This window comes from Physeter macrocephalus, chromosome 16 (genome assembly GCF_002837175.3).
Source record: "Physeter macrocephalus isolate SW-GA chromosome 16, ASM283717v5, whole genome shotgun sequence".
Lineage (NCBI taxonomy): Eukaryota > Metazoa > Chordata > Mammalia > Artiodactyla > Physeteridae > Physeter > Physeter macrocephalus.
The window spans coordinates 13,669,583-13,696,917 of NC_041229.1; the positions used below are offsets into that span (position 1 = coordinate 13,669,583).

The 27,335-nt window shown below is 51.6% G+C and overlaps 2 protein-coding genes across 5 annotated transcripts; both read left to right on the forward strand.

Annotated features, from left to right (window-relative positions):
- Positions 1-5,332: 5,332 nt before the first annotated feature.
- On the forward strand, positions 5,333-16,989 carry HYOU1 (hypoxia up-regulated 1). 4 transcript variants are annotated; one of them, XM_007124199.4, is made up of 26 exons: positions 5,333-5,388; positions 6,365-6,462; positions 6,701-6,794; positions 6,973-7,051; positions 7,207-7,361; positions 7,485-7,561; positions 8,008-8,189; positions 8,441-8,556; positions 9,676-9,868; positions 10,080-10,214; positions 10,372-10,454; positions 10,542-10,674; positions 10,846-11,033; positions 11,264-11,402; positions 11,939-11,999; positions 12,155-12,234; positions 12,652-12,837; positions 12,981-13,153; positions 13,233-13,320; positions 13,450-13,572; positions 13,721-13,854; positions 13,935-14,019; positions 14,664-14,904; positions 14,999-15,046; positions 15,313-15,363; positions 15,497-16,989. In XM_007124199.4, the coding sequence occupies exons 2-26, from the start codon at positions 6,372-6,374 to the stop codon at positions 15,556-15,558; spliced, it is 2,997 nt and encodes a 998-aa protein (XP_007124261.1). In that variant the 5' UTR covers positions 5,333-5,388; positions 6,365-6,371; the 3' UTR covers positions 15,559-16,989. The 4 variants fall into 4 exon arrangements, with proteins under 4 accessions (XP_007124261.1, XP_028357107.1, XP_007124260.1 ...); XM_028501306.2 differs by having other exon boundaries at positions 5,348-5,366; XM_007124198.4 differs by lacking the exon at positions 5,333-5,388 and adding an exon at positions 5,396-5,526.
- A 5,596-nt stretch (positions 16,990-22,585) lies between these two features.
- On the forward strand, positions 22,586-27,331 carry SLC37A4 (solute carrier family 37 member 4; the record flags this gene model as incomplete). The annotated part of the gene is made up of 8 exons (XM_028501496.1): positions 22,586-22,823; positions 23,446-23,787; positions 24,650-24,882; positions 25,199-25,442; positions 25,937-26,095; positions 26,343-26,428; positions 26,946-27,059; positions 27,257-27,331. Coding segments are annotated over exons 2-8 (1,059 nt in total), but the record flags the coding sequence as incomplete, so codon positions are not given.
- Positions 27,332-27,335: the final 4 nt, after the last annotated feature.

Below are 27,335 nucleotides of genomic sequence, written 5' to 3' on the forward strand. Positions count from 1 at the left end.
TAATGGTTTATCAATTTTGTTTATCTTCTCAAAGAACCAGCTTTTAGTTTCATTGATCTTTGCTATTGTTTTCTTCATTTCTATTTCATTTATTTCTGTTTTGATCTTTATGATTTCTTTCCTTCTACTAACTTTGGGTTTTGTTTGTTCTTCTTTCTCTAGTTCCTTGAGGTGTCAAGTTAGATTGTTTATTTGAGATTTTTCTTGTTTCTTGAGGTAGGCTTGTATTGCTATAAACTACCCTCTTAGAACTGCTTTTGCTGCATCCCATAGGTTTTGGTATTTATCTTTTATTTTATTTTATTTTTTGCGGTACGCGGGCCTCTCACTGTTGCGGCCTCTCCCGTTGCGGAGCGCAGGCTCCAGACGCGCAGGCTCAGCGGCCATGGCTCACGGGCCTAGCCGCTCCGCGGCATGTGGGATCTTCCCGGACCGGGGCACAAACCCGTGTCCCCTGCATTGGCAGGCAGACTCTCAACCACTGCGCCACCAGGGAAGCCCCATCCCATAGGTTTTGGATTGTGTTTTCATTGTCATTTGTCTCTAGGTATTTTTTGATTTCCTCTTTGAATTCTTCAGTGATTTCTTGCTTATTTAGTAACGTATTGTTTTGCCTCCATTTGTTTGTGTTTTTTACGTTTTTTTCCCCTGTAACTGAGTTCTAATCTCATAGCATTGTGGTCAGAAAAGATGCTTGATACGATTTCAATTTTCTTAAATTTACTGAGGCTTGATTTGTGACCCAAGATGTGATCTATCCTAGAGAATGTTCCATGCGCGCTTGAGAAGAAAGTGTAATCTGCTGTTTTAGGATGGAATGTCCTATAAATATCAGTTAAATCTGTCTGGTCTATTGTGTCATTTAAAGCTTGTGTTTCCTTATTAATTTTCTGTCTGGATGATCTGTCCATTGGTGTAAGTGAGGTGTTAAAGTCCCCCACTATTATTGTGTTACTGTCGATTTCCTCTTTTATAGCTGTTAGCAGTTGCCTTATGTATTGAGGTGCCCCTATGTTGAGTGCATATATATTTATAATTGTTATATCTTCTTGGATTGAGCCTTTGATCATTATGTAGTGTCCTTCCTTGTCTCTTGTAACATTCTTTATTTTAAGTCTATTTTATCTGATATGAGTATTGCTACTCCAGCTTTCTTTTGATTTCCATTTGCATGGAATATCTTTTTCCATCCCCTCACTTTCAGTCTGTAATGTCCCTAGGTCTGAAGTGGGTCTCTTGTAGACAGCTTATATATGCTGTCTTGTTTTTGTATCCATTCAGTGAGCCTCTGTCTTTTGGTTGGAGCATTTAATCCATTCACGTTTAAGGGAATTATCAATATGTGTGTTCCTATTACCATTTTCTTAATTGTTATGGGTTTGTTTTTGTAGGTCCTTTTCTTCTCTTGTGTTTCCCACTTAGAGAAGTTCCTTCAGTGTTTGTTGTAGAGCTGGTTTGGTGATGCTAAATTCTCTTAGCTTTTGCTTATCTGTAAAGCTTTTGCTTTCTCTGTTGAATATGAATGAGATCCTCGAAGGGTAGAGTAACCTTGGTTGTAGGTTCTTCCCTTTCATCACTTTAAATATATCGTGCCAGTCCTTTGTGGCTTGTAGAGTTTCTGCTGAAGAAATCGGCTGTTAACCTTATGGTAGTTCCCTTGTATGTTGTCATTTTTTCCCTTGTTGCTTTCAATAATTTTTCTTTGTCTTTAATTTTTGTCAACTTGATTACTGTGTGTCTTGGCATGTTTCTCCTTGGATTTTTCCTGTATGGGACTCTCTGCACTTCCTGGACTTGGGTGACTATTTCCTTTCCCATGTTAGGAAAGTTTTCGACTATGATCTCTTCAAATATTTTCTCGGGTTCTTTCTCTCTCTCTTCTCCTTCTGGGACCCCTATAATGCGAATGTTGTTGTGTTTAATGTTGTCCCAGAGGTCTCTTAGGCTGTCTTCATTTCTTTTCAATCTTATTTCTTTTCATTCTTTTTTCTTTATTCTGTTCCACCGCAGTGTGCCTCCATTCTTTTTCCGAGGTCCTAGATCACCTTCACCATCATTATTCTAAATTCTTTTTAGGGAAGGTTGCCTATCTCCACTTCATTTAGTTGTTTTTCTGGGGGTTTATCCTGTTCCTTCATCTGGTACAAAGTCCTCTGCCTTTTCATTTTGTCTATCTTTCTGTGAATGTGGTTTTCCTTCCACAGGCTGCAGAATTGTAGTTCTTCTTGCTTCTGCTGTCTGCCCTCTGGTGAATGAGGCTATCTTGGGTGGTTTTTATTCTTTGTTTTTCCTATGTTCCTCCAGTTTTCTTCAATAACCAGACATTTCTTTTGTAATTCTAAAAACATTTTTATAAAAATAGAAAAAAAACAACTTATCCTGGTGCTTCTCCTGCCTAAGGTTACAGTAAAATCAAACCCTCTAGTCCTTTGTGTGACACATACCAAATAATTTTTAAATTTTTTATTGAAGTATAACTTGCAAACAGAAAAGTGTACATACTACAATCCATTGAATTTTCCCAAAGCCACTGCAACCAGCATCCCAAAAGCCTGCCCTACGCCCTCTTCATACCCTGAAGGGGTAAGCAGCATCCCAACTTTATCACTGTAACTTAATTTTGCCTGTTTTTAAACTTTATACAAGTGAAGTCATAAACTGTGTGCTCTTTGGCTTCTGGCTTCTTTCACTCAATATTGTTTGTGGGATTCATTTAAGTTGTTGAATGTAATAGTAGACCATTTGTTTTCATTGCTGTACAGAATTCCATTGTGTGAACCTACCACTATTTATTTATCTATCCAACTATTGATGGGCATTCGGGTAGTATTCAATTTTGGGCCCTTATGAATTAAGCTATTATAAACAGTCTCTACATTTGTTAGATATACACCTAAGAATGGGGTTGCTGGGTGACAACAAATTTTTAAAATTCTCCTGGATTATGTTCACCATAATCAACATTGCCCTCAGCCCATAACATAACGTGCATGGTTTATAATGTATGAATGTGCTCTGGCTAATGTGTTCATTTTAGTCTTCTGTCAGTTTGGCACATGTTCTGCAAGACGGCAACTTTCTTCCCTTGGGTTTCTACACAGTGTGGGGGAAGGGATGTAGTCCTCAAATGTTATTACAGGTTATTCTGGAGAACTAGTGGATTCAGCTGTCGTAGTTAATCTAAATCAGGTGTTTTACATTAAAAATTTCCCATTGTTTTACAACTTGCCCTTGTGAAATGCTATTCTCCTCTCTGGTCAGAGAACAAAATAGGTGACTTCCCAGAGCACTTGCACCTGCTGCACATCCCAGAGGGACAGACACCCAGGTCGAGAAGCATAGCTGCAGCAAACTGTGCTCCCACCAAGGGTATTCTGGGAGTGGGAGCTCACTTAGGAGCAGGGGAGACTGACTTTCTTACTCTTCCAATTAAGTCATTCAACAGGTTTTTAATAAGTGCATGAAACCATGAACATACTTGTCTCCCAACAGACTGACTTCTCTGAAGTAAAGGACAAGGTCGTCCCCATCTTTGGAATCCCAGCACCTAGCACAATGCTTTCAGACGACGGAGGGCCAATAAATGTTAAAATGCATACTCTGAAAGGAATGGAAAGAATCTACCCTACTGGATAGCTGGTCAAAAGTAGAGTCAGTTATTGAGAAACAAAATCTTTCTCTGTGGAACTGAAATGACAACTTCTATGTTCATCAGTATGGCTAAACAACCTCCATGCTATGGAATGTTCTATAGCAGTAAACAAGGTGAATCTCTATGTACTGGTATGGAAAATGCTCCATGATTTATTGTTAGTTACCAAAAAAAAAAAGAGAGCAAGTTGCAAACAATCTAATTGTATAACATTTTACCATTTAGAAAAAGACAACCGCTACATGTTTCAAAACACATATATGTAAATACAGAGGAAAAAGCTTGGAATGTTACACATCTGATAACAGCAGATACCTCAGACAGAGTAACGTTGTGGATATTATCAAAGGGATTTAGCTTTATCTAGAATATTGGAACTTTTTCCAATATTACATTTGTGTATGGTGCTCCAGTGGTTAAGACTTTGTGCTCCCAATGCAGGGGGCGTGGGTTCCATCCCTGGTTGGGGAACTAAAATCCTGCATGCTACAAGCGTTGCCTTAAAAAAAAAAAAAATTACATTTGTGTATTATTTGTGTAATTAAACCGTTTTAAGCAAATTTCTATTTCTACCAATTTCTCTGCTACCTGAACACTGAACTGTTCTTAAAGGGAAGGAAAACAGACCTTTCCCTGGTACTGCCAGTAGGTTTATCTTCTAAGCATAGACACCAGACTCTCCCTAAGCCTCATAAAAAATGTAGGGAAAGGAACAGATAAGAGTTCCTTAACCAAGCCCTGGCTGTCATAGCCAGGGCCTTCACGAGAACCTTCTGTGAAGCAAGGCCAGGCGTCGATTTCGTGAGAGGCGACTGATACCACGTTTAAGAAAAGTGCGCTCATCTCAGTAAAACTGGGAAAAGAAAGTGCTCTAAGGACCGTGCATATTTCTACGGGACTGCAAAGTACAGAGAGGGAAGTGAGGAGCGCCAATACCTGCCCGAGGTTCTTTAATTCAGGAAAAAAAAGGGAAGCGCACAAGCTTTAATGGAGGAGAAACAGGAGGTGGTGCATCTGTGCTTAACCAATTACCGCTTCACAAATATTAAAAGCGTCTCTTGTGTGTAGCGATTTGCAGTTTGGAATATTCCTTCTCATACAAATTAAAGAGTCCAGGCCAACTTCTGCCACGAACACAACCGTTATCTCCGACCCATCAGCGAATATCTCTCCTTTGGTGGCTTTAGTTTCGGCAAAGAAACAAAGGGGGGCTGAGGTGGACTGAGCCAGAAGCGCAGCCATTCTGATTTCCAGCCAAAGCCAATACCGACCAACAAGCAAGCGCCTCTTCCGCGTGGCTGCGGAGGGGATGCCGATCCTTCCTGCTCCTCGGCCGGAGCTCCCAGGTGACCATAAGAATAGGGCTGAGGGCGGGACAGCCCGTGCGCCGACTCGCTCCAGGGACCGGTCACTGCCGACCCGGGGAGTCAGACATCTACCGCCGCGGCCGGAAAAGTCCCGCGAGCGCACCGGGACTGACGCTGGGCCGCGTGACGTGGTCCAATCCACTGCCAGCATCCACGGTTTTCCTCCAACTGGTTGACTGGCCCATACGCTGCCTCCCCGGTAGCGGCCGGAGACGGAGGAGGGGGCGGGCCTAGGACGTGGCCCAATGGGAACGCGCGCCGCGGCGGCGGGGGGCGGGGCCGGGCCCGCGGCGCAGGGCCGGGCGGCGGAGGCTCCAATGAGCGCACGCCGCGTCCGGCGCCGGCTGGTGAGCGAGACGCCGCCGGGAGGTTGGTGGCTAATGTAACAGTTTGCAAACCGAGGGGAGTTGTGAAGGACGCGGGTTTGAGGGGCGCGCTGCTGGCCTCGTGGGTCCGTCCGCAGCCGCGTTTGTCCCAGAGCTGGGGCCACAGGAGCGGAGGCAAGAGGTAGCGAGGGTGGGGATGGCGATGGGGACCGGCCACCCCTCCTAGAGGAGGCAACGTGCTAGCTCCGGGGGCGGGTCGGTAGTGGGAGTGAGGGCCGCACGAACGCCGGTGCGCTTGGCCCTGCATCTCGGTCCCCGGGGCGCCCTCACGTCTTAGGGGTGGGCCGGGACCTCTTTCCGGGAGTGGGAGCAGCCGTCTTCGGCTGGTGAGGCTTAGGTGAACTCGGGGTACTCGGTACCCAACGGCGCGGAACCTTACCGTTCCAGGCACAGCGTCTGAGTAGGCAGCGGGGCCTGGTATGGGATGGAGAAGGGGAGCGGGCGGGACAACCCGAAGGGATGCTGAGGATGAGACAGGCCCTTCTTCCATCCCAGCCTCCCCCAACGTCACCATCTCTCAGTTCCCGTCCAGGCCCGGCCAGGCTTTCCCCGCCAGCAGGGGAGCTCCAGGTGTAGGAAGGTAGTTGAGTCCTGGGCGGGGATCCCTGGCCGCACCCCAGGTGTCTGACAGCAGGGACAGTGCCGGGGGTGCGCCAGTTGCTGCCTATGCTGTGGACGGAAGGCCCTGGTCTCTTTTCTCCTGTCCTGTTACGTTTATTTAGGGATGTGGTGGCTGGCGGCCAGGATCTCTGCTGTTTCCCCTGGGCCTTTGTGTGGGCACTTCTGAGGATGCTGAGAGTGCTTGGTTCTCATTGGGAGGGAGGGGATGGGATGTAGACTACTCTGCCCTGGGTGAGGAGGGAGTAGGTATGAATCTTAAAGCTTCTCTGTTCTGGATGAGGTTCTGCCTCCTTCACTCAGGGCATCCAGTTACAAGTGTTGTTTTTCTCCTCCCCCAGAGACACAATGGCAGCCACCGTCAGGAGGCAGAGGCCGAGGAGGCTAGCCTGTTGGGCCTTGATGGCTGTGCTCTTGGCAGACCTGTTGGCACTGAGTGGTGTGTACCCCAACAGAGGCATCAAAAGAAATATAAGCGAGTGAATGTTGGATGATACATGGTGGGAAGGGGGAAAGAAGCTGGTGGTGAGAAACTCCGGACTCTTAGGTTGCCAGACTCAGACCTTTTTCTTTGTCTATTGCTGTCTCACTCTCTCCATGGAAAGCAGTGTGCTTTGATTAGTGGGGCCTCGGGAAGTGGGGGAAGAGGGGCTAATTGACATCTGTTTCCCCTTCAGACACGCTGGCAGTGATGTCTGTGGACCTGGGCAGTGAGTCAATGAAGGTGGCCATTGTCAAACCTGGAGTGCCCATGGAGATTGTCTTGAACAAGTGAGGGCGGCCGCAGGGTCGGGTGGGGAAAGGGAGTCAGCGCCCCAAGCCACAGTGTGTTCTTCGTAGTGCCCTTGGCAGACTTTGGTGTCTGCACGATTGATTGTATGTGGGGTGTTGAGGCTCCTGAGAACACACCCTGCCATAGGCACCTGGTACCATTGTCTCTTTTCCACAGGGAATCCCGGAGGAAAACCCCAGTGACTGTGACCCTGAAAGAAAATGAAAGATTCTTTGGAGACAGTGCAGCAAGCATGGTGAGCTAGCAGCCCGCCCCCTTCCCAGAAGCAGTGGGCAGAGGAGAAGAGGTAACAGACCCCAGAGTCTGTTCCCTGATCGATCTCTGAAGTAGGAGGTAGGTGATGGCCAGCTTGGGGGCCTAATACTCTGCTTCTTCTTTACCTCCTCTCAGGCCATCAAGAATCCAAAGGCTACGCTGCGATACTTCCAGCACCTCCTGGGGAAGCAGGAGAATAACCCCCATGTGGCCCTTTACAGAGCTCGTTTCCCCGAGCATGAGCTGGGCTTCGACCCACAGAGGCAGACTGTGTACTTCCAAATCAGCCCGTGAGTGCCCTGCTGGGAAGGGTGGGCTCAGCGGGCCTGATGGGGTCCCCATTGGCATGTGCTCACCATTGTCCTTGCCTCGATTCCTGGCCTTCCTTGCCTCTAACTGCTTCCTTCCCCCAGGCAGCTGCAGTTCTCACCTGAGGAGGTCCTCAGCATGCTTCTCAATTACTCCCGTTCTCTGGCTGAAGATTTTGCAGGTGAGCGGCCAAGATGGGGCCAGTGGTAGCCAGGTTCCCTAGGGACTCAAATGGAGGTAGTTTTGCCTCCCAGGGAATATTTGGCAACGTCTGATGACATTTTTGGTTGTCACAACTGGGGAGCTACTGCTACTGGCATCTACCAAGTAGAAGCCAAGGGTGCTGCCAGACATCCTAGACTGCACAGGCCTGCCCCCCAAACCAAAGAATTATCTGGCCCAGAGTCTTCCCTGGCAGTCCAGTGGTTAAGACTCCATGCTTCTACGGCAGGGGGCACGGGTTTGATCCCTGGCGGGGGAACTAAGGTCCCACATGCCGCACAGTGCCACCAAGAAAAAGAGAGAGAGAGAGAATTATCTGGCCCAAAACATCAATTGTGCTGAGACTGGGAAACCCTCCTCTAAGGTATGAAGCTGGTGGGAACTCTGTTCTGTTGTCCCCTGTAGAGCAGCCTATCAAGGATGCAGTGATCACCGTGCCAGCCTTCTTCAATCAGGCTGAGCGCCGAGCTGTGCTGCAGGCTGCGCACATGGCTGGCCTCAAAGTGCTGCAGCTCATCAACGACAACACTGCCACTGCCCTCAGCTATGGTGTCTTCCGCCGGAAAGATATCAACAGCACTGCCCAGGTGAGCCAGGGAGGAACTGCTGACCAGACTTTCAGGGTGGCTGAGTCTGATGATGGAGGCCATTTGGCTCGTTTTGCATCTTGTTTCCGTGGCTGGCCCTTGACAAAATGAGGCAACAGCCCTCAGCCCCCAGCCCCTTTTGGAGCTGTTTGGCTTTCACTTGAGAGTTGGTGCAGCCCCTTGCAGGCAGGGAGGCAGGCACCCTGGAGTTGAATAAGGTTCCTGTGACAGTGGCCTTGATGTCTCTACAGAATGTCATGTTCTATGACATGGGCGCAGGCAGCACTGTGTGCACCATCGTGACCTACCAGACAGTGAAGACGAAGGATGCAGGGATGCAGCCACAGCTGCAGGTCCGGGGAGTGGGGTAAGTGGGTGCTGGGGGAGGGCTGCTGGCTGAGATACCGTCGGGCCAGGGCTTTCTTCTCAGAGGGGCAGCTGCCTCACTTGCCTGCTCCCTGCAGGAACGCTCTCCTGGTTAAAGCATCAGTCATCACAGGGTACCTCTCCCGAAGAGCAAGGGGTAGATGGAAATTGGGGGAGGACAGCTGGGAAGATTGAAGGGCAGGGAACGTCCCAAGCTGCTTCTGAGGAAATCCACAAGGCCATAGGCCATATGTGGAGTGTGAGATTCAATTAATTTTTTGTTCTCGTCATTCCAGTTTACTTATCACTGGCATTACCTTACCTCACGAACCCATTCTTTCCTGTCAATCTTTACTGCTTCTATGCTAGTCCAAACCACCATCGCCTCTTACCTGCAGAATTGAAGATCTCCCTGCTGCCAGTGTGGCCTCCCTCCAGTTCTTTCTCCGCATCTCAGCCAGAGGGTTCTTTTCAAAATGCCAACCTGAATGTATCTCGCTTCTTTAAAAACCCTACAGTGGCTTCAAACCTTTGCCTTGGCCTATAAGGCTGTGCCTGTGTGCTCCCGGGCTCTTCCTGCTTGGCTCTGACCCTGAACCTCTTGCTCTTTGAGCTCCAGCCATCCTTGCCCTCCATGGAACTTACACACCGCACTCTCTCTCACCTCACAGTTTTTATGCATGCTTTTCCCTCTGTCTAGAATGTTCTTTCCTCTTCACCTAGTTAACCTCAACTCATCCTTCAGGTTTCAGCTCAAGCATCACTTATTCACAGAACTTTTCCTAACCTCTCTAAATAGCTGAAATTTTCCATATATGTGGTTAGTGGCGTTTTTCTTTCTATTATAACACATAGGTTGGTTAAAATTTCACATTTTTATGATTATCTGGTTGCTGGATTATAAACTCTTTGACAACAGAGGGATTGTCTTGTTTTTTCTTTCTCACAGTTGCATCTCCAGAGACAAATACACAGTTTGATGCCCAGTAGGTACAATTGAATGAATGGGCAGATGCCTGTCGCTGTGAGGTGTCAGCCATGTGGGTGAAGGCCAGGTTCTGTGCAGATGAAGGAGCCCTGTGTGTTCCTCATGCTTTTCCCTGTTCCCTTTCCTGCACAGGTTTGACCGCACCCTGGGGGGCCTGGAGATGGAGCTCCGGCTGCGTGAGCACCTGGCCGGGATTTTCAACGAGCAGCGCAAGGGCCAGAGAGCGAAGGATGTGCGGGAGAACCCCCGCGCTATGGCCAAGCTGCTGCGTGAGGCCAATCGACTCAAGACCGTCCTGAGTGCCAATGCTGATCACATGGCCCAGGTGCTCACGTGTGACTGCTTGAGGGCAAATATTCCCCACCCAGAGGGTGGAGGATCGCGCCACCCTGAGCTAGACTTCTTGTGGCTGGTGTGGCCCATCCCTTCCTGTGCTTCCTTTCATCCTCCCAAAGTCCTGTTCCCTTGGTGTCTGACCTGCCCCCTCAGAGAGCAGGACCTGGGTGAGAACTCTGAGCCTCCTCTTCCTCCCGCAGATCGAGGGCCTAATGGACGATGTGGATTTCAAGGCGAAGGTGACTCGGGCAGAGTTTGAAGAGCTGTGTGCAGACCTGTTTGAGCGGGTGCCTGGGCCCGTGCAGCAGGCCCTGCAGAGTGCCGAGATGAAGCTGGTGAGGGGGTCGTCGAGGAGGGCATGGCGGGGAGACAGGTGGGATAGAAAGTGATGAGGTGGCAGGAAGGAGGGAGCAGGAACATCAGGGAGGAGTCAGTGCTGAGGAGAAGGGTTAACTCGTGCTGACCCGTCTCCCATTCTTTCTCCCCCTGCAGGATGAGATTGAGCAGGTCATCCTAGTGGGTGGGGCCACTCGGGTCCCCAAAGTTCAGGAGGTGCTGCTGAAGGCTGTGGGCAAGTGAGTGTGGGGGGCTGGAGGGCTGAGGGGAGGCGGGCCAGGCTGGGAGCTGCAGGGGGATGGTGCTGAGGCTCGGGATGCTCACAGGGAGGAGCTGGGCAAGAACATCAACGCCGATGAAGCCGCCGCCATGGGGGCTGTGTACCAGGCAGCGGCGCTCAGCAAAGCCTTCAAGGTGAAGCCATTTGTTGTCCGAGACGCGGTGATCTACCCCATCCTGGTGAGTAAGCCTGTCTGATGGGGTGACAGGCTCCCTTTACCTCTTCCAGGGCCGTCTCCCCTGTCTCCTCAAGACTGTCTGTCTGTCTTCCTGCCATTGGTGTTCCCCGCCCTTCTTCCCCGAGACCCTCCTCTGCTCCTCCAGCGTACCTCCCCTCTGCCTGCCATGTAGGTGGAGTTCACGAGGGAAGTGGAGGAGGAGCCTGGAGTTCGCAGCCTGAAGCACAATAAGCGCGTCCTCTTCTGCCGGATGGGGCCCTACCCTCAACGCAAAGTCATCACCTTTAACCGCTACAACCATGACTTCAACTTCCACATCAACTATGGTGACCTGGGCTTCCTGGGGCCTGAGGATCTTCGGTGAGGGGGTGGGGCAAGGAGAGGGCTCCAGGGAGGGAGGGTTTGGGGTCTGAGGGTGACACAGGGGAAGCAGGCTGTGGGCTTGGTCTTGGGGTTGGGCTGAGCTTCTCCGCCGGGAGGAGCTTCCATCCCAAGGGTGTCCTCGGGGAGGGCCCCGCACCTCGTGCTGGGAGGCTATGGCGGCTAGAGCTGGGGGGGCTCCCCTTAACGGCTCTCTCCTCCCCACCCAGGGTATTTGGCTCCCAGAATCTGACCACGGTGAAGCTAAAAGGTGTGGGTGAGAGCTTCAAGAAGTATCCCGACTATGAGTCAAAGGGTATCAAGGCTCATTTCAACCTGGATGAGAGTGGCGTGCTCAGCCTAGACAGGGTGAGAGCAGGAGACCCCGTGTGCAGGGTGGGGGCCCAGGCCCCAGCAGCCTTTTCCAGAGCAGTTCCTCATGGTATTAGAACGTGATAAACGAAACGGGTTCTGGAGTTGGGTAAACCTTAGGTTAAACAAAGCTAACCAGGGACCCGGTATGGTCCGTCTCAGAGCCTATAAATGCTCGTGGATGTTATAAGTTTCAGGATCTGTAGAATGGTTGAGGAACCTGTTTTTAAAGAACGGCTCTGGGGGTTAATATCTTTTAGAACGTACTGGGGCAATAACGGCCCATGCGGTTGAGTGGAGAAGTGTGAGGGTGGGTGGAGGAGGAGCCATGGTCCCCTTCTGAAAGGGCTCATAATCAACAGGGGTGGCAGTGACTCCATCCAAGAGCCCGTAGAAGGAGGCAGGTGAGAGAACAGGCCGGCACACCTGGAAGTCACTTGGATGTGCCTAAGCAGTCACCCGCCAGGCAGGATGTTTGTGGAGAAAAGGTGGCTTAGCGTGTGCATTTCTTCACCTCGGATCCCTGTCTTCAGGTGGAGTCTGTGTTTGAGACGCTGGTGGAGGACAGCCCAGAAGAGGAATCTACTCTGACCAGTAAGATGAGTGTGCACACACGTGTATGTGTTTGTGTGTGTGTGAGAGGGTGTACTTGTGTGCATTTCGGGGAGGTGGGCGGGCCATGCCCTTAGGGTTGGGGGTGGAGTCAATGCTGTGGTCCCCTTTAAGTCTTTGGGTTTTCTTCTTTCTAGAACTTGGCAACACCATCTCCAGTCTGTTTGGAGGTGGCACCACACAAGATACTAAAGAGAATGGTACTGACACTGTCCAGGTAAGGCCAAGATGGAGCCAAGGGAGCATGGAGGATGGTGCGGGGGACCAGGCAGAGGCAGCAGGCACAGGGGGTTGGAGTGGGCATCTCAGCTGCCTAGGATGTGATAGACCTACCCCTCCTCTCAGCCCAGGCCGAGTTCACCACACCCTCCTCTGGACTCTGAGCCATCCCTGTGCTTGAGCTCCAAGGCCCACCCTCATCTCCAAACGCTTTTCCTTTGTCCAGCTAGACTGCTGCAGTCCAGATGCCTGCTGCCAATTTCCATACAGTCGTCCTCTGTCTCCCCCAAGCTGTGTCATGGGCGGTGAGCCCCTCAAAGCAGAGCCATGGGGACCTGGCATTGCCGAGCCAGTCCTGATCCATAAGCTCTGCTAGTGACTATTGTGGGTGGGCGTGTCTGTGATTGTTTCCCAGGAGGAGGAGGAGGGGCCTGCTGAGGGGAGCAAGGCTGAGCCTGGAGAGCAAGCAGTGCTCAGGGAGGAAGCTGAGGCCCCAACAGAGGACACCTCTCCACCCCCACCCCCTGAGCCTAAGGAGGATGCAGCCACTGAGGGAGAAAAGGCCGCAGAGAAAGACAACGGGGAAAAGCCCGAGGCCCAGGTGAGCTCTAGGCAGAGTGAGGCCAGCCTGGACCCAGCGGTTAATGGGACAGGTTCCTGCCTTGCTTCTTGGCCCCCAGAGCCCTGCCTGTGGAGGATAGAAGGGCCAACACTTTCCCTGACATCTTGGTCTCTTCTCCCCAGAAGCCAAGTGAGAAGGGCGAGGCAGGGGCTGAGGGTGTCCCTCCAACCCTGGAGGAAGAAAAGAAGCAGAAGCCGGCCCGGAAGCAGAGAATGGTGGAGGAGATCGGGGTGGAGCTGGTAGTCCTGGACCTGCCTGACTTGCGCCAGGATGAGCTGGCCCGCTCAGCCCAGAAGTGAGTAAAGGCTGCGAGTGCACGGAGGGTGCCCAGGGTGTGGAATGGAGCCCCTCATGCCTGCCGCCCCTGTCCACAGACTCCAGGACCTGACGCTCCGGGACCTAGAGAAGCAGGAACGGGAAAAAGCGGCCAACAGCTTGGAAGCATTCATCTTTGAGACACAGGTTGGTCGGCTGGGAAGCACACCTGCCCCAGGCCCTGTGTCTGGGGCTGGGGAGCAGGGAGGGGGTCCTGCTCCATGAGCCTTGCCCCCAGGGCCTGCTGCACGCTTGTGCTCTCGTGCACCTCCCCAGGACAAGCTGTACCAGCCTGAGTATCAGGAAGTGTCCACCGAGGAGCAGCGAGAGGACATCTCTGGGAGACTCCGTGCCACGTCCACCTGGCTGGAGGATGAGGGCTTTGGGGCCACCACAGTGGTGAGGGACCTCCCAGGACATGGCGGGCCGGATGGGAAAGGGAGGAGAGCTGGGGTGCGAGGCCATAACGAAGGATGCAGGGCTGGCTCCAGGGCTGACATGTCGTGCCCTCAACCCTTCTGCCCTCTCCCTCCCCCACACTCATCAGATGTTGAAGGAGAAGCTGGCTGAGCTGAGGAAGCTGTGCCAAGGCTTGTTTTTTCGGGTGGAAGAGCGCAAGAAGTGGCCCGAACGGCTGTCTGCCCTCGATAACCTCCTCAACCATTCCAGCATGTTCCTCATGTGAGCGGCCCCTTCGCTTTTCTTCCTCATTCAGTCCCGCCCTGTCCCTCCTGGACTGATGGTCTCCTCTCTGGCTGCAGGGGGGCCCGGCTCATCCCAGAGATGGACCAGATCTTCACAGAGGTGGAGATGACAACATTAGAGAAAGTCATCAACGAGACCTGGGTAATCCCCGTGTAAATACTTAACTGGAGACTTACCTGGCGAGGTGGGCTGTCCTAGGCAGCGTGGGAGATGCGGAGAAACGGAGAGCTAGCAGCCTCTGCCTCCGGGCTTGGCAGCTAATCCGGAAGGCAGAAGATGGTTGCGTTTGAGGCCATGTCGGATTAGTCCCAGACTAGGGTCATAGCCATGAGCTGTCAACCAGACGAGCAACAGAGCCCGTCCTGTGAGGTTAGAGAAAGCTGCTTTGAGGAGCTGGGACTTGAGCTGGATGCAGAAAGTGGGCCAGGGTTTGGGGAGGTGAGAATGACTTGTCATGAGAAGCAGAAACTGTTTTGGAGGTGGGGACTTTTGTTTTTGAACCAGAGCTCAGAAGTGGAGAGATAAGGAGAAAATAATTAAGAGGTTCAGCTGTAGTTAGTCCATAGTAATAGGATGTAAGCCAGAAACGTGTAGTTTGGGACTCCCATGTGGAGAGTCTCGAATGCCATTCTGATGGATCTGCTTACTTCTGGGGCTGACGGCCACGGGCAGCAGTGATTTGGGGTCTGAGGGAAGATCCTCAGGCTGGTTGGGGGGTGTATTTCACCTGGGACAGAGGTGTCTGCCATCTCTGTGGCTGGCTCTGAGCCTGTCCTCGCCCACAGGCCTGGAAGAATGCAACCGTGGCCGAGCAGGCCAAGCTTCCTGCCACAGAGAAGCCCGTGTTGCTCTCAAAAGACATCGAGGCCAAGATGATGGCCCTGGACCGAGAGGTGCAGTATCTGCTCAATAAGGCCAAGTTTGCCAAGCCCCGGCCCCGGCCCAAGGACAAGAATGGGACCCGGGCAGAGCCTCCCCTCAATGCCAGTGCCAGTGACCAGGGGGACAAGGTCATCCCTCCAGCAGGTGAGGGCAGGGTGCCTGGTTCCAGGTGCTACTGGGCAGCAAGAAGCTTTCCTTTCCCTCCCGGGACTACATTTTCCTCCTGGTTTCCCTCCAGGCCAGACTGAAGATGCAAAGCCCATCTCAGAGCCTGAGCAAGAGACTCGTGAGTTGGGGAAACTGACTGGGAATATGGGCATCGCTTAGCCGAGGGGTCGGCAAACTGGCAGGTACAGCCTCTTTGCAGACGGCCCGTGAGCTATGAACGGTCTTAGAAGGTTATTTCCAAAAATGAAATATGGAAAGAGACCTAGTGTGGCTCACAAATCCTAAAATATTTACTATCTGGCTCTTTGCGGAAAAAGTTTGCCATCCCCTCCGTTAGCCCCTTCCTTCCTTTGCAGACACTAACCCATTCCTTCCCGAAAGCAGGATCTGAACCGGCAGACTCTGAACCTCTGGAGTTAGGGGGTCCCGCAGCAGGTGAGGGCAGAGTGGGAGATGGGGGGTACCGGGAAGCCTAGCAGGGTCTGGGGGGAGATGCCTGCCCAGAACTGGGCCCGTTACCTCCATCTCACCTGCTTTTGTTCCTTTGCTCTCCCCCAACTCCCACCAGAATCTGAACAGAAGGAGCAGCCTACAGGACAGAAGCCAACTTTGAAGAATGATGAACTATAACCCCCGCCTCCCAGTTCCCCACTCGTCCCCGCCCCCTTCTCTTACCACCTCTATTTATTAAACACCAAGGGTTGGGGGAGGGGTTGGTCCCACCCTCAGAGGCTTAAGTTCCTCTTCTCTCACCTGTGATTGGAGATGTGGAGAAGGGGAAGGAAGGGACAGCTCACCAGTTCTTCTGGAGTAGTTCTGTGGTTAAAACTGAAATTGTTCCGTTCCCCAATCCCACCTTCTGGTTCCCTACCCATCCAGGCCCTAGTTTGGGAAAAATCACTATTAGGTCTTAATTCTTCGCCTGTGTGTAGGTGAGAGGATGGCCATCGGTAGTTGGTTGACAGACCTGGTAGTGGGAAGGGTGTCCTGGCTGATTAGAGGGTCTCCAGTCTTTTCTGGTCATCCTTCCCTCCCTCCCTCTTCCACCACGAGATCAGTGCCACACAGGCCAGTGTTTGCAGAGCCTTGGTTACCAGGTTTGATTTCTGAGCGCCTGTTTGTGCTCTTGCCTCCTCCAGGCTTTTTCTCTAAAAACCCCCACCCCCATGCCTCCTCCCCGTGGGTCTCCTTGGCTTCCTCTTGCAAGTTGGGCAGTCCTCTGCCTCTAGGCCAGAGCCCTTCCATCTGGACTGCCTAAGTCAATCTAGGTCGACTCCCATCCACACGTACAACCCCCGGTGGCCAGAGTAGGCAGGGAGAAAGTGAAGAAGGGAATCCACCTGCCTCTCCAGGGAGTGAGATGTGTGAAAACCCTGTAGCTCCCCAACCTGTGGACTCTTGGGCCTAGGAAAGCTGCGTGCAGTGGCTGGCACAGGATGCCAGCGTCCTGCAAGCACTGTTGAAAACTGCATCTTCCTAGTAGCCTGGTACTCCATGGCCCTTTGACTTCCTGCCCCCATTCTCTCCACTCCTGTCTGCCCTCTCAGAGCCTTTCCCTCACTTCCTGGCCCCCTGGGCTGACCAAAATGTGCTTTCTACTGTGAGCCCCTGTCCTAAGACCCTGGGGGCAGGAGAGACCATGGCGTGAATGTAAAAATGCCACCTCGCTCTATTGGAGGCAGGCCTTGTGGGGGGAAGGAAGAGGGTACAGGCTGGCCTTTCATATTAATGTGTTGCTCTGCTGGGATGGGGGCCCTTTACCCACCACACCGGTGTTGGGCAGCCTGCCCTCCAGGATCCCATCTGTATCAGGGGCCAGGGCTGTCACCCCAACTCCCAGGGCAAGGGGGAGCCTGCTTGTGTCTGTCTCTTGTGTTTCTTTCCTCTTTTTTTTTTCTTTTTTTGCCACATTGGCAGAAATGTGACCCAAGTGTCCTACCCTGTCCTGTATGTTTGAGTTGTTTCACTAGCAGTTGAGGCTGGTTGGACAGCTTTGAGTCAAGTTGTACTTTGCTCCATTATTAATTGAAAAGCTGTTTCAATAAAATATTCTTTTCTACAGTTTTTTGTGCTGTGACTTTTTAAAAATATGTTTATTTCTTGAATATAAATAATGCATGTTTATAATGGAAAATTTGGAAGGTAGAAGTTTGAATAACAACAAAATTGTGTATAATACTACCACCAAAACATCATTAACATTTTGGACTTAGTTGAGATTCATGTATGTAATTTTTCTTCATGAGAACAAAACTGTGGTTTTATTTTTCCCCTGACATCATTTGGATCCCTATATTCCAGGTATTTTTAGGTAATAATCCATTTTTAAGGTAACAACCTCATTTTACAAATAAGAAATCAGCAGTTCATAGAGGTTCAGAGGTCCAAGGAATCAGAGGTATTAGGTGACTCAGCTAGGTTTGAACTTAATTCTGACCCAATAACCCTTGCGTTATTACCCTGATACAAGAATATGTTGCTAGAGCTTCTTTACTCATAGCACAGTTAATTTGGGTTGTTCATCAGTTGTAATGGAGCCATGTTTTACCAAAGGAAAACCACTGTAATAATTAATTATTATTAACAACGGCCTCAGTCTTTTTTTTTTTTTTTTTGGTTGCACCGGGTCTTAGTTGAGGCAGGTGAGCTCCTTAGTTGTGCAAACTCTTAGTTATGGCATGCACGTGGGATCTAGTTCCCTGACTAGGGATCGAACCTGGGTCCCCTGTATTGGGAGCGTGGGGTCTTATCCACTGCGCCACCAGGGAAGTCCCTAGTCATTAATCATTCACATGTCTAAGCAGTTGAATAAAAAAATGACCATGAAGTTTATGTTTTTCTCTAAAGGTTGAACAATTCAGACAAGTTTTGAACCTGCAAGTCTTTTTTTGTTTCCCAATAGACTTTTTTTAAGGGCGGTTTTAGTTTCACAGCAAAATTGAGCAGAAACTACACAGTTCCGATATAACCTCTGGCTCCATACATGCTCAGCCAACCCCAGTATCAACATCCCACACCAGAGGGATGTTTGTTATGATCTATGAACCTACACATCATTATCACCCAAAGTTTACATTAGGATTTACTCTTGGCATTGTACATTCTTTGGGTTCCGACACATGGATAATGAAACGTATCCGTTAACATGTCATACAGAGTACTTTCACTGCTCTAAAAATGCTCCGTGCCCTGCAAATCCATCCCTCCCTCCCCTTTAACTCCTGGCAACCACAGATCTTTTTACTATCTCCATAGTTTTGCCCTTTCCAGAATGTCATGTAGTTGGAGTCATACAGTATGTAGTCTTTCCAGGTTGGTTTCTTTCGCTTAGTAACATGCATTTAAGGTTCCTCAATGTCTTTTCATGGCTTGATAGCGCATTTATTTTCATTTATTTATTTTTATTTTTGGCTGCGTTGGGTCTTTGTTGCTGCCCACAGGCTTTCTCTAGTTGCGGCGAGCGGGGTCTACTCTTCGTTGCAGTGCGCAGGCTTCTCATTGCGGTGGCTTCTCTTGTTGCAGAGCACGGGCTCTAGGCGCACGGGCTTCAGTAGTTGTGGCATGGGCTCAGTAGTTGTGGCTCGCGGGCTCTAGAGCACAGTCCTAGTAGTGGTGGCGCACAGGCTTAGTTGCTCCGCGGCATGTGGGATCTTCCCGGACCAGGGCTCGAACCCGTGCCCCCTGCATTGGCAGGCGGATTCTTAACCACTGCGCCACCAGGGAAGTCCCATGGGAGGAGGCAGGGGCTTTGATGCCAAAAGCTCAGATTCTCTGCACACCAGTGCCAAATCAAATCTTGGAGACAAGAGTTTTGGGTGAAGTAGAAAAGGATAGCTTTATTACTTTGCCAGGCAAAGGGGGATACGGCGGGCTCCAGCCTCGAAAAACTATGTCCCAACCCAGGAGGATTTGATGAGGAGTTTTATGACAATAGTTCCCAAGGGTGGGGTTGCTGACAATAATTAGGGTGCAGGGTCTCAGAGTCTCAGGTGCTTGGTCTCCTAATCTTGATGAGCTTCTATGGTCCCTTTAATCTTGTCTCAGGTGGTTTCTTGGCTGTTCCTCCCTTGATTAGTAACTGTTTGAATCTGCCCTTTGGAACTCAGGGAAGGTCATGGAGGCTGGAGTCTTGCCTACAAGTAACGGGCGACAAAAAGGCCTCCGTGCCCGGGAGCCCCACAAGGCCCCGCTTGGTTTCAGTTTCTAGTATCTAATGGACAGATGTCAAGGATGCTGCTAAACATCCTACAATGGACAGGACAACCCCCGACTACAAAGAATTCCCAGCCCCAAATGTCAATAGTGCTGATGTTGAGAAGCCCTGATTTAAATTCCCAAATATTATCTTCCTTCAATTCTTTGCTAATGTGTGTGGGAAGCAGCATCGTTCATTGATTAAGAATATGGGGGGCTTCGCTGGTGGCGCAGTGGTTGAGAGTCCGCCTGCCGATGCAGGGGATGCGGGTTCGTGCCCTGGTCCGGGAAGATCCCACATGCCGAGGAGTGGCTGGGCCCGTGAGCCGTGGCCGCTGGGCCTGCGCGTCCGGAGCCTGTGCTCCGCAACGGGAGAGGCCACAACAGTGAGAGGCCTGCGTACCACAAAAAAAAAAAAAAAAAAAAAAAAAAAAAAAAACTAACATACAATGTAATTCAAATTATATAAAGACTGCTTGGGATCATAACAGTCTGAATGTATGACAGTTGCAATTCGATTCTAATAGGTGTGAAAATATTTGCTCTCCTGTGGCTTTGGTCCAAAAGAGGTGAGCTGAATCTGCAAGAATAAACTAAGTACCTGTGGACGAAGAATGTCGTATTAGTAAACAAAGGATGTTACAGCCATCAAGCCCTCAGCCACTGCAGCCACCACCAACTGTTTATTCTGAGGAGATTCAAAGGAGAAAAATAGGATACTGGCCCAAAGAATTCATGTGCATATGGAAGGAATGATTTCAATGAGCCCAGATTCTTACATCTTCCAATACATAGAAAAGTCCTATATTCATTAACTTGAGATGTCTGGTTTTTCTTTAATTAACAGTAATCGTTTGATGTTCTGACAACCTGGTTTTTGCCCATATATCCTGGCTCCTCCCTTACCTCTTCAGAGCAGTCCTTCAGAGCTGAGAAGGCTGTCTTCCGGGCCTAAGTCCTCAGCAAGTCTACTGAATAAAATGCAATTCTCACCTTTTGTGTTGTGCATTTTTTTTCAGTCGACATACCTAGTCTTTTGCCAACATTAATTTAGATTGCTATTTGTAGCAGAAATGTCCATGATGACTAGTTCTACTATAACAAAGTAAAATAAAAGAATTTTTTCTTTTGGCCATGCCACGCGGCTTGTGGGATTCCCCGACCAGGGATCGAACCCGGGCCACAGCAGTGAAAGCACAGAGTCCTAACCACTGGACTGCCAAGGAATTTCCAATTAAAGAATAGTTATCATGAACACATCACAGTATCAGATAAACTTTTTATAACAGAAAAGTATGAAGGAACAAAAAAAGATTAAACAGCTACCACAAACAAAAAAATAGTTTCTCCCCCATAACTCTATTTGAAGGGGCAGAAAGTGGGATTAGAGGTTTATTGATGCTAATATGAAAGGAAATTGAGTATTGTATTTATTTCTTATTTTTTACAACTCTTACTCTTTATAACAATGTTTATAGTCACACCCATAAAAGTATGACCCGTGGCATCTGAAAGCAAACACTCTTTAATTATTTAAAAGGGCCTTTAAAAAAGTATACTACTGGGCTTCCCTGGTGGCGCAGTGGTTAAGAATCCCCCTGCCGAGGCAGGGAACAGGGGTTCGAGCCCTGGTCCGGGAAGATCCCACATGCCGTGGGGCAACTAAGCCCGTGCACCACAAGTACTGAGTCTGCGCTCTAGAGCCCAAGAGCCACAACTACAGAAGCCCGCGCACCTAGAGCTTGTGCTCCGCAACAAGAGAAGCCACCGCAATAAGAAGCCCGCGCACCACAGCGAAGAGTAGCCCCCGCTCACCACAACCAGAGAAAGCCCGCGCGCAGCAAGGAAGACGCAACACAGCCAAAAACAAAATAAATAAAAATAAATAAATTTATTTTTAAAAATTCAACTGCGAAAATTCTAAAAATCTTATTGGCTTTATTCAACAATTTATGAATCAGGACACGTCCAATCTAGCAGCTAGAAAGGCGCTCTGAGGAGCTGTACAAAATGAAAGCCTTTTATAGATAGCAGGGAACAGGAACAAAGAATTAAACTAGGCAAAAAGCAGATTGGCTATTACCAGGTTACTTCGCTTTATGGAATGGCAGGGGGTCTATAGGTAGATGACATAACTAGATAACTAGTGCTGAGCAGGCGATTCCTTTTTTATTTTCTTTTTTTGGCAGCACCACATGGCATGTGGGATCCTAGTTCACCAACCAGGATCGAACCCAGGCCCCCTGCCTTGGAAGCACGGAGTCTTATCCACTGGACCGCCAGGGAAGTCCCAGGTGATTCCTGATTGACTTGTTTAAGATTCCACGTCTGGGAGAGCCAAAACTGTAATTAAGTCTCCCTTTGGTGATGTGGGGCTTAGCATAAGCAACTCCATTTTGGACCTGTTGTGTTTTTAAACATCACTCTAAAAGAGCTTTACTCTCAACTTTGAAGCACTCATTTCAGCAGTTCTCTGATGGACTCTGTGAAAGCAATTATCTAAATTTTCTGAACTCGTATCTGAATCTTCTACTGAATCCTCACAACCACCCTATGAGGTTGGTAAGAAACTGCGACACATAGAGATTATTAATTACCCAGGGTCATGCTGTCAGAAGCAGCGCGTCCGGGATTCGAATTTAAGTTTTACTCGGGGCCCATACTTTAAACACTCCGGCTATTTTGTTTTAACTCTGTCCGCAATAGTCTGACCACAGATAAATGTACAAATTGTGCTTACTGAGGACTGCATTATTTTCTTACAGAAAATACTGTGCTCTCTTACAAGATGTTTCCCAGACCGTGAACAACTGGGGAACAGTAATTGGTAGCTGGAGGAACTCACTGATTTGGTTTGTCGAATGCCATCAGTTAAGAAGGGAACGTACGACTCCAGCCCCTAAGGGGCGCTGTCTTCGCCCAACGACCAGCGTGACCCGCAGTCTTATATGAAAACGTTTGTGGGTGGCCTCAGCTCTCGGGGCTGGAAGACGCAGGCGGAGTCCCCGCCCCACTCTGGTCGCACGCGCATGCGCCCGCCGGGCCCCGCCCCATGCCACTCCAGCTCCCACCTCCGTTCAGGTAGGGGGCGGTGTGCGGGGGAGGGGCGTCGCCTGGGGGCGGGGCTGGAGCGGGAGTCTCAAGTATTGCGGCTCCTTTGTTGGACGCCCAACTTCCAATCCAACCGGGAGCAGTTACTGCGGCTGCCGGTTCAGGGGTGGAGGCAATTGCTGGGTCCGGGCGCAGCACGCTCCCTCTCCTTTCTGTCGCACGAGTCCTGGGGTCTCCGCACCTCTCCAGCCCCTGCACTCGGGCCTCCGTCCATTCCCAGCCGGAGTCGGGTGTCCTGGGTAGCTTGAGGACACGGGGCTGGGCAGCTGCCGAGAGCCCGCCGCCTCGCTCCCTCCTCCCCCTTCTTGCCGCTTGGCCCCACCCCACCTGGCTGAGCCACTCGGCGCCGGAAGCGAGGGGCCTCCGGGGCCTACGTGTGGCAGCCTGCTCCGCTTGCGCCCACGCCTTCTGCTCCAGTTGCTTTCCCAACCGAGCGGCAAAGCCGGGGGTAATGTTGCCGGGACCCTGGGAAGCGGGGCGCATGGGCACTGCGCCTGGAGTCGGTCGCTGCGCCTTCCCGCCCACGGGGCGTCCGGTCACGGTCCCTGAAGCCCCAGCCTGCCAGACCGGAGCCCATACTGACGTCAAGGGTAAAGGCGACCAGAGGCATCTGAGGGGCACAACCAGGACCCCTGCCCCTAGTGGGGCTTTCGGTGTGCAACCGTGGGTCCTGAGCAGGGAACTTCCTTCCCCCGCCCCTTGCTTACAGCTCTGCAACTGTCAATAAACAGTTACACCCTACCGTGTGTTAAGCATCAGGAGTTACAGGGCTTGAGGTCAGCTCTGGAAGACTTGAAAGTGAGGTTGGTGGGGGTAGGTGTCTGATTGAGTGTGTGTGCGCGTGTGCGTGTGCGTGTGTGTGTGTGTAGAAACTAACCCAGCACCTGGTGCAGTGCCTCTCAACCAGTAAGCCCTCAATAAACCTTCGCTGAATGAATGAGAAGGTAGGTGGATGAGGGAGCCGGGCTAGAGAGGGCAGCTCTACTCATCCCAACCCTGCCTCCCCTGAGCGCAAGCCGACAAAAATAATTAGGTTAAGCCTTTAATCACAGCTGGTTTCACGGGCAGGCGGACAGGGAAGAGCCGGGAAAGGCAGCAATCCTGGGGACACAGGGTGCTGGCCTGGCTCACGGACACTGCCTCCCTCTCGGACGCCCTCCAGGCCCCCACAGCTTGGGTGTCAGTAATCTCCTGTTTTCTTGTCTCCCTCAGGACACCGGGTTTCCTAGGAGCTGCCCCAGGCTTAATGATTGTCCAGAAGGTGCCTATAAAGGGAGCCTGGGAGGCTGGGTGGAGGAGGGAGCAGAAAAAGCCCAACTCAGCAGATCTGAGCACTTGAGAGCCTCAATCAGGAGCCGTGGTCAGAGGCTCTGTGTCCCGGCCAGTAGGGCCTGCTCTTTCCCACCATGGCGGCCCGAGGCTACGGCTATTACCGCACTGTGATCTTCTCGGCCATGTTTGGAGGCTACAGCCTGTACTACTTCAACCGCAAGACCTTCTCTTTTGTCATGCCGTCGCTGGTGGAGGAGGTCCCTCTGGACAAGGATGACTTGGGTGAGCCCTGGCAGGGCAGGGGGGGTGGGCCCAGGAACACAGGACCAGCAGGACAAGTTGGGTGTTTGTGCAGTGTGGTGGGTACAGGCATGTAGTGTGTGTGTAGTGTCTGCACAGCAGACACCAGGGAACAGTGCATGTGCCGGATGAAGAGGCTCTGAGATCCATGTCTGTGGGCACAGGTTAAAGGACTGTGGGTATGGTCTAAGCATGTCTGAGGGCTGCTTATCGGGTGTGTGTGTGTGCGCGTGCACGCACATGCCCGCCTGTGACTAACGTGTCCCCAGAGGCACTGTGTGTTAGGGGGATTCTGAGCATGGTTTCTGCATCTGTGTGGGTGCAGGCTAAGACCACAGGGTGAGTGCTGGCCACTGACATTGTGAGCACTGGGAACTGAGGAGTTAGTGCAATGACTCCATGTGGCCTAGCAGGCTGCCCTTCAGGAGGAATAAGGTCCCTGACTCCAATTCTAAGTTTTTTGCCCCATGTTCTGAGGTGGGGCAACAGAACTGCCAGAGACCCTGGGTTGGCATCCACGGTGAGGGGGAAATCAGGCATGTGAGAATCCCATGGAGGAGGGCTGTCCTGCCCCTGACAGCTGCCGCTGGAACTCTCCAAGAGGCTGAAAAGTCATGGGTCAGCCTGGGGCTAGCGCTGATGGAGAGGGGGGAGGAGTAGCCTGGCCCCATGAATGAATGTCAGGATTCCAACACAGGCCCCTCCTATTCCTCTTGGAAGGAACCAGTCTCACCCTGCCAGGCACCTCTACACACCTGACCCCATGCCTTCCTCCACCCTCCTGTGCCTCTGCCCTGGCCCCTAACCCCCCAGGTGTCCTGCTCCCTGCTCCCCTCCCCTGCAGGGCTCATCACCAGCAGCCAGTCGGCAGCCTACGCCATCAGCAAGTTTGTGAGCGGGGTGCTGTCTGACCAGATGAGTGCTCGCTGGCTCTTCTCTTCCGGGCTTCTCCTGGTTGGCCTGGTCAACGTAGTCTTTTCCTGGAGCTCTGCAGTACCTGTCTTTGCTGCTCTCTGGTTCCTCAATGGCCTGGCACAGGGGCTGGGCTGGCCCCCATGTGGCAAGGTCCTGCGGAAGGTGAGTGTCTGCTTCCGAGGAGCTGGTTCAGATTGGCAGAGAGGACACCTAAAGAGCATGTGGGCACACTGGCACCTCCACCCCCAACCAGAGCAGGTTCCTCAGGAGTTCCAGCCCAGCTCCTGTTGCTTGTCAAGATATTTTAGGAGGCTGAACTTGGTGGGATCAGGTGGCAGATGAGGGAATTGGCCCTGCCAAGTAGAAGAGCCCTCTCCCTCATCCCTGTAATGTGAGCTTCTGGGTCTGCCCCACCTGACCCTCACCTTCAATATGGACTGTAGGCTGGGCATCTACTCTGTCCCCCTTTGCCCCACAGTGGTTTGAGCCATCTCAATTTGGCACTTGGTGGGCCGTCCTATCAACCAGCATGAACCTGGCTGGAGGGCTGGGCCCCATCCTGGCAACCATCCTCGCCCAGAGCTATAGCTGGCGCAGCACGCTGGCCCTGTCTGGGGCACTGTGTGTGGTTGTCTCCTTCCTCTGTCTCCTGCTCATCCACAATGAACCTGCTGATGTTGGACTCCGCAACCTGGACCCCACTCCCTCCAAGGGCAAGAAGGGTGAGTACGCACTAAAGCCGACCCCTAGGGAACCTTCATTCATCATTCACCTGGCAGACTTTCATTGAGGACTGGCTGTATGCCTGGCCCTGTACTAGCTAACGGATGTCGGGATGGTGATGGAGAGTGGGTGGGGAGTAAATAAAACTCCATCCTGAGAGGCAGTTAAGTACCAGACAAGTGGCAGAGCCAACAAATGCTATGACTCATGTTATAGCCTAGTCCTTCCTTACAAGAGAGCCAGAGTTCCCTGTGTGGACAGCATCCTAAGCTTAAGTGGCTTGGGTGCCTTCCTCCATCCCCACTGGTCCTCAGGTTCTCTTTCATTCGTTGAGACTTGCAGTGGAGAGGAGAGGGCAGAACAGTGGGTGAGGGGGACCTTCCTGCTGACCCTTGGCTATGTGGACGGACTCTGCCCCTACGGCTAGTTAATGAGTGGTGGGGGCAGGGCAGCCTGAGCAGAGTCCTGAGGCCTGGCCTCCTTCCACCCCCAGGCTCCCTGAAGGAGGAGAGTACCTTACAGCAGCTGCTGCTGACCCCCTACCTGTGGGTGCTCTCCACTGGCTACCTTGTGGTGTTTGGAGTGAAGACGTGCTGTACTGACTGGGGCCAGTTCTTCCTTATCCAGGAGAGAGGACAGTCAGCCCTCGTGGGTGAGATGAGTGTTGGGATGGGGCAGGCCTAGGGAGCAGGAGCCAATGCAGGGGATGGGAAATTCAGACCCGCTTCCCTTTATCCTCTTTCTTCTTTCCTTGAGGCCGGGCAGTACTCAGGCAGCTGTGGCCAGTCACCCTTGGGGACCTTGTACCTCTCTGGGTTTAAGTCAGTCTGGGACAACCCCAAGGTGTAACACCCTTCCACCCTTCCTTTCCCTCTTTCCACCACAACTCCCCACTGCAGGTAGCTCCTACATGAGTGCTCTGGAGGTTGGGGGCCTTGTAGGCAGCATCGCAGCTGGCTACCTGTCAGACCGGGCCATGGCCAAGGTGAGTGGGCAGAAGGGACGGGAAGGAGGAGGGTCCCTTTAAATCTTCCCAGCATGACTGGGACAGGCACCAGAGAGGTAGGAGCCCTGGGGCGCAGGCAACTTGGCATATGCTGGTTTAGGTTGGGTGAGGCGGGAATGATTCCAGGCTACTCTTCTTTGCTAGGGATGTGGAGATGAGGCTCCTGGGGGAAAGGGTTTTAACTGATGTCAAGGAGAGCCAGAATTTCTCTCTGCCTAGCTTCTCCACAGCCCCAGGGAAAATTGGGGTTGGGGAGGGACTGGATGCAGCCTGTCCACCACGTGTCCCCAAGCCTGCCTCAGGTGGAGGAAGGGATGTTGTGGAGTTTGGCCTCAGAACATAATAAGCAGGTCCCAGGGCCTCCCAGAGCTGCCTTGGGCCAAGAACTGCAACGGGATTGCCAAAGACCTGTCAGCAGAGGTCTGCTGTGTCAGCGTCCAGGGGTGAGGGTTCTCTGCTGCTCCTGGGGCCTGATGTTGCTCGACTGTATCCACAGGCACGGTTGTCCATGTACGGGAACCCCCGCCATGGCTTGCTGCTGTTCATGATGGCTGGCATGACAGTGTCCATGTACCTCTTCCGGGTAACTGTGACCAGTGACTCCCCCAAGGTAAATAAACAGGGACTGGCCCATGTCAGGGACGAGGATGAGAAAGCAAGGGCCACTGACTCTGTCTCCCTCTCCCTGGTCTTTCTCTGCTTCTGAATGCCCTTTTCAGTTGTTTGTACCTCCATTCCCCTCCTCTGTACTCTGATGCCCCTCCTTGACTCTGGGCCTGGTTTCTTCTCCTCTCTATGCTCCTCTAGGATGTTGCTTTCTGGACTCCAGCTCTTCACCCTCTCGCTGAGCTCACAGGCTTTACAGAGCATGAGGTGCCCTATCTTT